This window comes from Colletes latitarsis, chromosome 5 (assembly GCF_051014445.1).
Source record: "Colletes latitarsis isolate SP2378_abdomen chromosome 5, iyColLati1, whole genome shotgun sequence".
Lineage (NCBI taxonomy): Eukaryota > Metazoa > Arthropoda > Insecta > Hymenoptera > Colletidae > Colletes > Colletes latitarsis.
Genome location: NC_135138.1, coordinates 28,100,032 through 28,114,008, shown reverse-complemented (window position 1 = coordinate 28,114,008; position 13,977 = coordinate 28,100,032). Strand labels below are relative to the sequence as shown.

General features: G+C 36.8%; 2 protein-coding genes across 5 annotated transcripts in view; one reads left to right on the top strand and one right to left on the bottom strand.

Moving 5' to 3' along the window:
- Nucleotides 1-13,977, bottom strand: part of Rho-5 (rhomboid-5) — a 300,427-nt gene that overhangs the window by 40,171 nt on the left and 246,279 nt on the right. For all 4 annotated transcript variants that reach the window (XM_076765407.1, XM_076765409.1, XM_076765410.1 and 1 more), the window contains 3 exons: nucleotides 6,754-7,092; nucleotides 5,270-5,456; nucleotides 3,405-3,494 (listed from right to left, as the gene is read on the bottom strand). In XM_076765407.1, the coding sequence (XP_076621522.1) occupies nucleotides 3,405-3,494; nucleotides 5,270-5,456; nucleotides 6,754-7,092 (616 nt within the window). The remainder of the gene's footprint in view (nucleotides 1-3,404; nucleotides 3,495-5,269; nucleotides 5,457-6,753; nucleotides 7,093-13,977) is intronic.
- The window catches only part of LOC143341964 (uncharacterized), a 208,775-nt gene that overhangs the window by 129,494 nt on the left and 65,304 nt on the right, over nucleotides 1-13,977 (top strand). The gene's annotated exons all lie outside the window — the stretch shown is intronic.

The window sequence follows — 13,977 nt, the reverse complement described above, 5'->3', positions numbered from 1 at the left end:
AATATATAGTATAGCGAATATTGAAAAGAAATCATTGTTTTGCCTCGCATTGGAACCCTTATTGTGTTATGAATTAACCTTTCGAGCGAAAGAGATTTAATAGTGTGCTTTATCGGCCCTTTGAACTTTATATTTTCCCTTCTATTCAGTCTTTTCATGCGTCTCCAATCGTATTTCAAGCCATAACTTTCCGAACCTTGGTAACTCGCAGAGAAACGCAGCGAATAAAAGCGCGGAAGCTTCCGTCGAAGAAAAGTGTCGAAGAGTGTTTACATGTTGTCCTTGTCTCTAGTTTAAATCTACTTTCTTTGTCAGTTCGCTCTTAGCTTATGTTCACAGCTCGATGTAAAGCGTCAGAAGTGTCGTTCCTCCTTTGGAAGTCGGACGTGAGATTTGCTTGTTGAACACAGCTTTAAAAGTAGCAAGGAAGACTATTTCTACCCTGTGAGAATTTAACTTACCCTATGCTGTAAATTAAACAATTAATCGAAGCTCATAAATCTTTCCTACTTCTGTACAATCGGTTGTACCAAACCTGAGATTCTAATATTACAATAATATTTAACTTTCTAAATGCAGTCTGTCGTTTTTTAAATATCACTATGCATTTAATAAATAACTCTGTGTAATTTTAACTTCAACGTCGTCTTTGTAATTAACAATGAATTTTCAGGAACGAGTTTTGTTTATAAAATCATGCAGATACGTTAAATGGAATTACATATATCGATCCTGGTTACGATTTTATTTATGTTATGAAAATAAGATACTGTACAATACCATTAAATCGCATAGAATAATTTCAACAGTTTCTCCTTGATAACGAGAAAGGAGTTCCTTGTTTTCAGAGTTTCTATTAATTTTAAGCATTTCATTTATTGGACTTCTGGGAGCACGTCTGTTTATATCTCCGCGGGCGCATCTAAGATGGAGTTCGAAACAAAGTCAAAAAACTAATTAAGCAAGAAGATACGAGATAACTTCGAGGCAGTTCCAGAGACGAGAATTCACCAGAATTCTGCTAGATGGTATGGAGAACGAGATTGTTTTACTCGATGGAAACCTATTGTGGACTTTCGACGAAGCGGTAGGTAATAAAAATCAAGCATAATTAAACGGACTGTTACTCCGCGGATGTACAATTATTCGAGCAGTACTCGCGTTATTATTTGTAATTTTCCCGTTCGACGATATTATTAGCTCTACGCTCGTCGGACTAATTTGTATTAATGAAAAAACTTCGACCGTCGGAAAGTTTACGGTACGTTCAATTTTAAAATTTCACTCTCCAAAATGTTTATTGGAACATTGCAGAAACTTTGACGATTTAACATTTTAATTTAAAAACTTGCGGTCGAATTTCACGGTTAACGATTGAAAGTCTTTCCTTAAATTATATTTGATTTTCCTGAATTTTCTATATGAAATAGTTTTGATAGCTTACACCTGAAGAGAATGAGAAACAAACATTTTCACTTCCAATGAGGGTAAAAAAAAAAGTGAGCATTTCGAGCGTCGTCTTATCAGTATTTTTAAAGGCTCTAGGAGTTATCGAATCAATCAGAGCTTCGTTAGCCCGAAATCCCGACAAATTCCGAGTTAACGCGGATCGGTTATCGTAATTAACGCATGGTCGGAATTAGTAACTCACTGGGTGCGACTTCGCCAAATATCAAAGCTTTCCTGGCGCGGTACGATGCCCGAAAACCGGAAGAGGGTTACCGCAACCTCGTTAGCTTAACGATCGTACAGACTTCCGGGGAAACGTGCAACTTAACTCGAAGGAAACTTGGGTTCGTCTCGTTGCCGAACACTGCGTCGGTAAACGATAATGAAACGCTGATTAACTGGCTAGTCGTTCAATTTGATTTCCATCGGTAATAGCGGGAAATGAAACGCGCGGAGAGCTCAATATGTCGTTTCCTGCAGACGAGCGACGGAAACCTAACAGCTCCGAGTCTGGATCGAGTCCGTCTTTCCTCGATTATTGATTGATACTAAATTACTGCAGGGAACCAACATCTATCGCTTTAAAAATATCCGAGTTTCTATTATACAGAGTGTTCGACCACGCCTGGAAAAGATTCTAATGGGAGATTTTAGAGCCCAAAACAAGACGAAAATTAAATGTTATTAACGTTTAAAGTTCCGCCTGCAGAACGACAATCTGCAAACAGTTGCACGCGAGCGATAGTAGTTCTCACCACAGACGAGGTATACGTGTAGATCTTACATACAATGTATTTTTTCGGCTCATTTTTTTTAGGGCTCCATATGCATTGTTTGCATCTTGAAATATTAAAATCTTCCAATCCGTTCAGAAATTATGATTTTTTAAACATATGAATGAAATTTCAGGGAAACATATCAATGCATGGTCAGACAATATATTTTCGGTAAGAATTTTTTTCTCGAAACTGAGTAGGATTTCGGGGGTACGTCTATTGACCAAAAATGCTTGTAATTGACCCTTGTATCTGGAAATAATTTTTTTAGAACGATTAGAAATTTTTTTTTTCGCCGAAAAATTTAGGCACATATTGAATTTTTTTCTCAAAACAGCTTAGGATTTCGGGGGTATATCTATTGACCAAAAATGCTTATAATTGACCCTTGCAATCGAAAATAATTTTTTCAAAATGATTTGAAACTTTTTAATTTTGCCGAAAAATTTAGGCACCTATCCCCGGTCAATTTTTCTTAAAATATGTTTTTGATTTTTAATAAACTTGTTTGATGCTGTACAGAAATGTTGTCTAATACTTTGTTGTAGGTATCCATGAGCTCTACTTCAGAAAAAAGTTTCATTGAAATATATTCACTATTGTAGAAGTTATAGCCGTTTGAAAATTGGACCACTTTTATGGGGTTTTTCTAATTTTACTGGGTCAACGGACAACTTTTCCAATATTTTTGTGATCTGTACATATTCTCCATTAAAATACGCGTTGTTTGCTTTTTTAAACATTAAAATCCTTCAATCCGTTGAGAAATTATGACGTTTTAAAGATACGGACGAAATTTCAGGGAAACATATCAACGGTATGGTCAGACATACATTTTCAGTAAGGAATTTTTTTCTCGAAAGTGCGTAGGATTTCGGGGGTATGTCTATTCACCAAAAATGATTATAATTGACCCCCGCAACCGAAAATAATTTTTCCGTGAATGATTTGAAATTTTTCAATTTAATTTTTTAATAACTTTTTTACGAAGCCTCAATTAATAAATTGATATTCTTGATTATCGTCTAATTTTGGCCTCTAGAATCTCGTATTAAAATTTTTTCTCAGAGGTGGCCGAACACCCTGTATATTACATGAAGTTTCAAGTTTCGTCTGTTCTCGACGAAGATTATAACTATACTATTGCATGCACGATGTTAATTTTATTGAAGTACTCACCTCGATAACGTAATGGAGGCCCGAAAGCGTCATTCTTGCCACAGAATCTTTCCGTCTCACCGGTTGTTGCCATCTTCTCAGTGTAACGCCCTGGCAAAACAATTATTATTAATTTCGAGAACAGATTTTAACGAATGATGCATAGAAAATTAAGCGTACTATAAGTGCTGTTGAAGAAAGTACTATTCCTGGTCCATCAACAGAACTACAAGATAAGCGGATAAAACGCTCAAATTGTCATTTGTGTTCAATAAAGAGACGTGTCTTTCAGATTTGCCAAAAAGTATATTAAAAATATTTGCAAAAAACATTCAAAAATAATTTGTAGTGACTGTTTAAAATAAAGGAGCATTGTATACTCTGTGTTTGACATTATTTGTAAAATAATCTCACCTACTTCAGTTTCCAAATTTGTAATATCTTCATGTATTTCTATACTTATTACATTATGAAACAATTGGCATTTTAAAGAATCTGTGGCATGGTAAGTGAAAGAGAAAGATGACTTTATGAATTCACCATCTCCAACTAAAATTGAGAGTTCACTTAAGGGTTAATTTTGCTCTCGACCTATGGTTCTCTTTGTACTTCAACGACTGTTAATTACAAATATAATAATCGCGTAATTTAGGCCTTCTGTTTACCGCTGAAGTGGGTATCACGTGTTATGGAGCACTCTGTATATGGAAAAAGACTTTTTGCGTTATTAAAGTTTTTCAAAACAGTGTTGTAAATATTCGTCGACCGACGATGGACCGTAAAACAGTCATTTTGTGGCGCGCTTCTTCGCAAGGCCATTGCCAAACTTACAAACATTGTTGGTCGCAAAAAATGAGTGGAAGCGTACTTCGCTCTCGATTACGAAACTTCGCGAAGTGTGTCGCGTTTCCGTCCCGAGGAAGTTTTAATGGAAACTCTACCGAGAACTCAATATTTGAACGAAATACGTGTGCCCCAGGCGAATTAAGTGCTTTATTTCACGAAATGTCAAATATCCTGTGTATCGTTTGTCTTTTAAAGAATTTCGGAACAAATTACAGAGATACAATAAACGACTTTTGTTAATAAAAAGGTGGTAACCATCCCTTTGCGTCGATATTTCAGAGTAATGCAAATCACTGACAACGATTAACTTCAGTTTATTAGTCAAAACGTTTCAGATTTTACCATGAAACCGCAGAATGAGAATTGTGGGAATGAAAACATAGATAAAGAAGTGTATGTTCGGTTGAATCTAATATAAAAATTATTCTGGAAAATATTTACGATCTATGAACCGTAAAACTTCAATTACGCTTGCATTTGCAGAGAAAACTTTGTGCTAGCATGAGAATTATCTGAATATACTCTCGACAAGTTAATTCGTAACTCTGTGATATTTTAAAACATACTCCAGTTTTAACGAACTCTATAACATCCAACTCTGGGGAGGGTTGCCTAATGCATTCTGTTCGCCCGAATTGTACCTTCTTAATTCCTTCATTATTACCGAATATAAATACACGAAAGATCCGGGTTATTAAAAGTTTAGATAATAATGTACATATAAAATAAACTGCTTTCTATTTATGTACAGAAAATTTTGTTGATATCACAAAAGACACCAATCCAACGAATAAGTTAGTACTGAATATGGCACACAAGGCGAAATATCTTATGTTTCGTACAGTGTACGTTTATTCTCGCGACTCTCCCTTAATTATTTTTAATATAAGGCGCGGAAGATATTTCGCCTTCGCACGGAAGAAACGTCTGGAGAGCAATTAGCAGTGTTTGAAATTAAAGTTATTGGGAGAGAAATGCTCCCTCAAATTTGTCAAAGGTTTAGTTTCCAACTGCGAGAGGTTAATAACCGGTGAATTTACCTCCGGCACATCCGTGGTATCTGGCACGTCCCTTGTAATATCAGGATCCGGTGGTCTGTGTTCCGGAACAAGGGCGCCGTACTTCCTCGATGCCATTCTCCGTCTTCGATCCAACCATCTTTGTCTCTCCGTGGCCTCCGTCTCCTCGTCTACGCCGAAGAATTGTGCTGTTTCGCGTCTGATGTAGCTGGAACGGAAAATAAAGTACCATTCGTGTTGTTCGATCGACGAAATCCCTCCGCCACACATTCTCACTGTATTATTTCATCCTGAGATAAATAAAAGAGGCAAACTGGCCGTCTTTCAAATTAATTCTCTGATCGAACAAATACTTATAATACTTTCGCGTTTAAAAAAATACACAAAACTCACAATTTGTAAATAATACAATCGAGTCGTTAATGAGAAGAATATTTTACACATAAAAAATAAATAGAAGAGGCAATCTGGCCGTGTTTCAAATTAATTCCGTGATCGAACAAATATTTATATTTTCGCATTTAAAAAAATTTATAATTTGGAAATAGTATAATCGAGATGTTAATGAGAAGAATATTTTACAAGTAGAAAATAAATAGAAGAGGCAAACTGGCCGTGTTTCAAATTAATTCTCTGATCGAACAAATATTTATAATATTTTCGCGTTTAAAAAAATACACAAAACTCACAATTCGTAAATAATACAATCGAGTCATTAATGAGAAGAATATTTTACAAGTAAAAAATAAATAGAAGAGGCAATCTGGTCGTGTTTCAAATTAATTCTCTGATCGAACAAATATTTATAATATTTTCGCGTTTAAAAAAATACACAAAACTCACAATTCATAAATAATACAATCGAGTCATTAATGAGAAGAATATTTTACAAGTAAAAAATAAATAGAAGAGGCAATCTGGTCGTGTTTCAAATTAATTCCGTGATCGAACAAATATTTATAATATTTTCGCGTTAAAAAAAATTTATAATTTGGAAATAGTATAATCGAGTCGTTAATGAGAAGAATATTTTGCAAGTAAAAATAGCTATTAGCACTAATAGCAAAACTGAGTAAAATGTAGTGATGTCCAAATTTGCCACGATACGATTACATGTAATCGCAAGATAATTACTGTTCAATTACGGTGTAATCCTAATCGTAAATACCGAAAGCGTGTAATAACTGTCTAATTGTCATGTAATTATCGCGTGATTACGGAGCAATTATAGTGCGACTAAATGTAATCCTACCATGGCAAATGTAATCAAGTTACATATTGATCGAGTTTACTTAACAGTATATACACTAACGCTCAAAATGATCATATCATGTGGAACAGTAGCTTGAAATTATTATCTCCAGGTAGAAAAGAAATCCCCCATTCTTTATTTACAAAGTAATTTCTTCAAGTTTGATATTCCACAGTGCAATGATTCTTCGACGTCTCTGCTCTCGACAACTACATTCGTCAGAAGCAGGATACATTTTTAAAAACGAACATACTTCCTGATAGTTTCTGTGCGACTCATGGTCCTCCTCAACCTGGGCCTCTGGGAGCCTGGGGTGCTGGCAGAACTGGTAACCTGGACGAGTGGTCTCGGTGCAGTGGGCGCTGACGCGCTCCTGGTGATGTTGGATCCTATTCCTGTACCAGCAACGGTGCCAGCGGCCACCAAAGGCACCGTTGCTGTCGTCGTGATCGTCGTAGCTGTTGCTGCGTCCGTCGCAGCCGGACCAGCGCTGCCCACCGGATACAAACCGATGCTTTGGCCATTTTCTCCATCGGGGCCGTTCGTGGAAACCGTCGACGTTCCGGTTGTACCGGATCCTGGCGACTGTTGCCTGCAACAATCGTCGTAAATCGTCAGTTCACGAGGCAATACAATCATTGCTGTTGGCTAATATTAAGATATACACAAAATTATTGTTTGTTTGTCTCTTTCAAAAAGAGAAAGTTTTCTTTCATTTACAAAAACCATCGACGTGCGTGTTGCGTTTCATTTTTCGAGACACAAGTCAAGAGGGTGCAGCCTGTCCCTCCCTTGGTTTATTTAGACAATGAATTGGACCTATTGGATATAAGGGTACGTGACGAATTTTTCGTCACTGTCTTTTCTTCATTCTGACAGTTTTTTCCGAACTGAACAGACTTACCCTTCAGACAAGACAAAGTTTAGTTTAAAAAGTATTTGAACTGTATGTTTTACTTTTATTCCACCACCTATTATCAATAATTATTAAAGGAATGTTATTAGATCGAAGTTATGGAATTGGGTTTCGTGCATTTTGAATTTATACATGTACAGGATGTGGCACATAACTGTTTAGGAGGCAATACAATCGTTACTATTGGCTACTATTAAGATATACACAAGATTATTAAAGGAATGTTGTTAGATCGAAGTTATCGAACTGGGTTTTGTGCACTTCCAATAGTCTGACGAAAAAATATTTCAGGTAAAAGTTAATCACTTTCTGGTCACCTACAAGTTTAGATATAAAAAATGTGAGAAAATTTTTGTATTATAAAAAGCCAAGATCATTTTCATTTTTTAAAATAGCATTGCATATTTTTTGTTTTATATTATTGTAACTCGTGTCAAGACGAATTCAACGATCTGGTACACCATTGCACGACGGGGTAAAAACATCCACCTCGACTAATTACAAAAATTTAACAATAAATTAGTCACAAGTGAAGAAACTAACTACATTATTTCCTAGTCATTTTTTATGTTTTCTCAAAATCGGAACTTCTAGCCCCAGTCTCCTCTACTTGAACAATTATAGCGGCAGTTACGCTGTATTGCTGTAACATGCCCCGTCGTTTCTAAACCCTGTACAGATAAAATCGACGAAATCGAGCACTCGTGGATCGTTTATTTTGGCATCCGTTATCGCGAGAGAATCGCAGGAGAACCGGGCCGCGACACCGAATTTTAACGCAACGAGATTGCACCATCGTCTATTATCTCGGTTCTTTCAGCAAGGATCTCGAGTGGAGAGCGATGAAAAAAAATCTGTCGACACGGGGTCACGTACCCCTCAGCGGGGGATGGCGAAGCGCGCTAAAGAAGCTCTTTCTACCGCGGTCAGATCGGAAAATCGCGGCGACGGTGAAACGTTTCCGCGGCTGAATGTCCGCCGGTTATAAGCTCGGCGACGTAATCCCGCCTGGGCAAAGGAGAAGAGAGGAACTATAAGCCCTGTCCGCGCTACCGAGAGCTCCGGGAGTAGCCGAAAGTGGCGACTTAGAGGCACCGTGTGTACAGGATCCCTATGGAACGCGGCAAACTTTTCAATTTTATCTGCCTCTCATCTATTCATGACTCGCCGGTTTCGTGTCCCGGCATTCTTTTACGGGATTCCCCTGGAAAACGGGGGTGGCTCGGACCCCACCGAGCCTCGACAACAATCGAGGACGCCGGAAGTCCAATAATTGTTACCGCGGAGAGGAAGCTACCGAAATGGAGGGCGACCTCTTCCGTAAGAAACTTTTGGTCGATTTGAAGTTACGCGGCGAGTGTAACTTTTTTCCCTCCCCCGCGGAAATTGCATTACTCAGGGGAGGGGGTGAGAAGTGTAATGTTTCGTTTGGCGAACCGTATTGAATCTTCCATTTTCCAAAGGTGAATTTCTGACGTCATCGACGTATATTCGCGAGGGGTTGGAATCGAATCAATTCTCGGGGACTTTCAAGAAACAAATTGGGGCTGCGAAAGCAAAAGCGAAAATGATTGAAACCGTAAAGAATCGTATTCGGAATCGATGGGATCCCCGATTGGAATGAATTCGCTTTAAACTTTCCACATTCGTGGATGTAAGTCAATAGGAGGAGTAAGGAGAAGCGAAAGTGAGGTAGAATTAAAATAATGGTAATTCAAAAGTTGTATAAAAGTTCTTTCCATTGTTTTCAATGTTTAACTATGATATTTAACTCAAAACTCGAATCATTAACTTCTCGGAAAGACAAGTAATGGAAATTTTTATTAAGAGGGGAAATCACTGTGACGACTGAAAATAAAGGCAATTTTCAAGAATTTTATAGGCGTAACTATGAAACTTTTTCTGATGAATGTTTAATGTTTTCGAGGGTACGTTTCTTGAACTACTTTTTGTAAAAATTTCGTATAAAAATATTGTTTATTACAGCCATAATAGGAACCAGGACGTGTAATTTTTCACTACTAATTACTACTTATTACTAAATCTTCTGTCACTTTGCAATTTTTGCGAATTTTACTTTAATATTTTAGTGGTTCATTCTTAAAAACCCAAGCATTGAAAAGAGATAAACAAAATTTCGATTTTTTCAATCCTTCACAGTGGTTTTTCCCCTTTAACTGTTACTTTTGAACTGATTTACGTAGAAAAACTATGTCAGAAATTTTTCTCGATTAGAATGTTTTCTTTCTTTGCGGTTTGGAAAGTAAAAACTCGGCTTTGGAATCAGGGACGTCTAAAAATAAGTAGGGCGCAGAATCAGTGATTTGCGCAATCGTAAAAGATGGATTTCAGACAGAAACAATGAGACGACGACAAACATCGACATAATTGTGTCTCGCGACAATAAAACTCTAATATCCGGCCGCGGGGACGACGTGGCGCGATGCACGGTTCAGTTTTCCGAGCGAGAATGTGGAACGTACGAATAGAGAGCAGAAAGCGGAAGGAAATTGGCGGTCGGTCGTCGAGTTTCCCAGCAAATTCTCTTTTCTGTCGCTGGAAAACTCGCCGCGCCGTCCTTCTGTATTTAGATTTTTTTTCCATCGGTCCTGGTAATTTTCTCTTTGCAGAAAAGGATTGCTATGCTGGAATTCTCAACCGGCGAGTGACACAGCGAACAATTTATCTCTGTCTGTCACAGAAGACCATATAGAAAGGAGAGTATAAAAAAGAATAGTAATCGAAACGTACTGGTTTGAGTGCATGTTACAAATAAAGTTAACGAAAACTATGTTTTGGTACAATACGAACACACAGTTTTATTTAGAATGAAATGTTTTTCTTTCTATACTTTCAGGATAAAAGAAACACAAAAATCACACACGACCAGTTTTAGACGTTGCTTTGTACATTATTAATATTTCTGTTTTATTTAATAATTTCAAACTATAATAGAACAGACGAAGAACTCGACATATTTGTACTTATTGGGACTATTTAATTGTCCTAAATGATATTCTTTTCTACCGTTTTAACACCACAGTTCGTCAGTTGCGTAGAAAACTCTGTATAATCGATTTATACGTTCTATTTTCTTTCGTCACTCGACTGTAACGATCGGTGTTGAGGATAACTTGACAATTATGACTTTTTGGACGCCTTCTATGCACGTAAAAAAATTGTGCAACCTTTGTTGAAGCTTTTTTCGATACATCTCATCGTTCTGAAACTATTCTATGAAAAAGGAAAATTTGCATTTTTGCAAGGGATGGTCAAACGACCCCAACGTATTATTTTATTTGTACGATGGTACCTCGATGTACACAGTACCTTTTTGGAATAAAATTATCGAATTATTGAGTTTCCTAATTTAGCGATCGATCGTGTCGTCGGAGAAAATAGATATTTTCAGGATCAATGGAGTCTATACGAAGGGTAACAAAGTGGTTTTCTATTTGGTTTTCATATTCGAAAGGGCTATAAATGGGTTACCATCAATATGTAGCATCAGTTCCATCACCAGTGGTAGTAAACTAAATTATAGGTAGAAATGGAGCACCCATCTAAAATGCTGGAAAAGTCGGTTACTTCGTGTTACATCCTGTTCACGCTCGAGCAGAATACAAATTACCCCGACAGAATTCCAATATTTTTGGACGCTAGAATTTATTTTTCATGGAGGTAAAATTAACACTAAATCACCGTCTGCCAATAGAAAATTTGTTGCAACGAACGAAAAAGGTCCGCATTAATTTTAGCGCACGTTTCATACGTCGAAGCATCGTATTTATTTTCCGATCTATAAAGAAGAGAAATATTAAATTAAATACTCTTCAATTAAAATAGTATTAAAGTAACGTGCCCCTTAAATTCACAACTCGTGTATCAAGTACCAATAATTCCACGGTATTAATATTCGATCGTTGATTATATGTACGAAAGCATGAATTTATAGAAAAAAAAGTAAAATGGTGGCACGTTGGCAATATTTCACAGCTTCCTAGTCGGGAAAGGCTGCGTATCGACCGCAAAAACGTTCGGTCGATACTTTCGCGTTGGATGCAATAAATACGCCGTTAGAACCAGGCAAAAACCGAAGTTTCTTCGCTGGTACGGCTAGTTTGAAAAGGGACCGCGAAAAATAACGACAACGACACCGTTGTATTTTACCAATATCGCAAAACTGAAGGGATTAAAATAGGCTTTTGTCTTCGTTCCTGTCAATTACGACGCACGGGGCTTTTCAAGTTTAAAAATCCGTCTCGATGCAGCCCTCCGGGAATTTTGAGACGTAAATTGTCTCGTTCCGTGCCTTTCCCGTCGAATTTTCTATTAAAACAATCCGCGGTGTGGTTTTCTTTTGAATTTCCATACATAGTCACGTAAAAATTCGCACGACAAAGAATTTATCGCGAACAAGTAAAATAATCTATAATAGTTTGATGGACGTTTTCGACGCGATACCTTTTGTAACATCCTCGAAAGCAAAGTTAAATCTTTTTATTTCTTTATTAATAATCCGCGTGGAAAGGCGAACCGATGTTCTTTGTCGTTTAATTCTACGACCTTTCTGTGTTTGCGAAAATCAAACTTCTAAATACCTACGGCTCTATCAAACTTTCGGTAATAACGGAGTTCGGTATTAAATTTTGCAAACACATCAGAGGACTAAAACTAATTAACACCAGTATACTTTTTCCCGTTATTTTGCTCGTTTAATATCACGCGAAAGGTGGAAATTAGTTTATCGAACGAAAAGAGTTACCGTAATCGGTAAATTTCAAGTTCGTGCATCGTATTTTGTACTTCTGTTCCCTATCGAAATTCCAGCTCTGTATCGATATCGATATCGATTCTATTTCATACGTATCCAGTTACTCTATTGAAGTAAACCTGTTGGTATTATTCGTGTGAACTACGGCGGTATAAAGACGATAGGAATCAATTTTGGGGATAATTGGATAGCATTCGTGATACTAATGAAAGTCTAGTGCCAAAGATAGAATATAGCATAATTAGTCGTCTCCAATTGCTGTAAAATAGTAATTTCTGACAACGTTGTAACGTTCCAGGCACGAATTTGTACTCGAATTCCTAACTAATAAACAATTCATTTCTATAAATAGGAAGATCAGAATTGCTTTCAAGACAAAATACTAAAACAATCCACAAAATTACGCAGAAATTCAGAAAACAATTAATAAAATCGTCAGAGTGTTTCAGAGCACTGAAACAAGAGGAAATTTTATTCGTGACAAAAGAAATTAAATTAACTAATAGCTAATAGATATTGCTTTCAAAATAAAATACTAAAACAATCCACAAAATTACGCAGAAATTCAGAAAACAATTAATAAAATCGTCAGAGTGTTTCAGAGCACTGAAACAAGAGGAAATTTTATTCGTGACAAAAGAAATTAAATTAACTAATAGCTAATAGCTAATAGATATTGCTTTCGAAACAAAATACTAAAACAATCCACAAAATTACGTAGAAATTCAGAAAACAATTAATAACATGGTCAGAGTGTTTCAGAATACTAAAACAAGAGGAAATTTTATTCGTGACAAAAGAAATTAAATTAACTAATAGCTAATAGCTAATAGATAATTATTTCCTACCCAGCTAGAAGATAACAAGATCGATGTGGAACAGATATCGGCAAAACCACGATCGATGTTTCCCCCAACATCGTCGCAAGTAGAAATAACGAGTTTTGGTCAGACTCGTCGGTCCAAGCGAGTATCTACTCCACTTGTTTTCAGATTCGACTTTCTCGAAAAGAGAATCGCGTAATAAAACTAATTCCAACGCAGACTTTCGATTCAGTTTCGTTAACACCTGCTGTATGTTATGGTACACGCCTGCACACAACGCGTAATAATCACCGCTATCGAATAATTCGATGTTTCAAATAGTTTCGCCAGTCGCAACGGAGGCGCGTTGATAAACTAGCTGTTAACTGCGAAAGCTGGAAATGAGCATCGAGATATCTGCATTTAATTTCCGGCCCGCACGACCGTAACGAAACGAGACACACTGGTTCCTGTTTGCATCGAGCTGCGTCGACGTATTTATGTCGAAACTTAAGCAGATAGTCGCGGTTCAAGTCCGAGCATTCGACTTCTTAACGTTCACGATCGAATCTCTGCACACCTGTCCCGTAACACACAGTTTCTTACTATATTTCGTCCAACAACTCGACCAATATTAGAATTTTTCATCTATTCAGATTTATATAGAATTTATTATTTTATTCATTAGCCCTTTGCAATTCGTTTTCATAATGTTAAAATATTTTATTACATTTTTAAATTACGTAGCAGCGTTATACGTACTATTGGTTTTAATTCTAGCTTTCTTCTCGCCGACTGAAACGATGGAAAGCGCATCTTGCAATCAATGATCAAGATACGAAATTATAAACCTTTCAAGAAACAGTGGAAGATGAATAAATTAAAAACGATCCAAAGTGGTTACGATAGAGCTTTAAACGTTGGTATAACGCTCGAATATTGATTGTAAAATCAGGAATAGATAATTTCCCATATTTTTCTCTA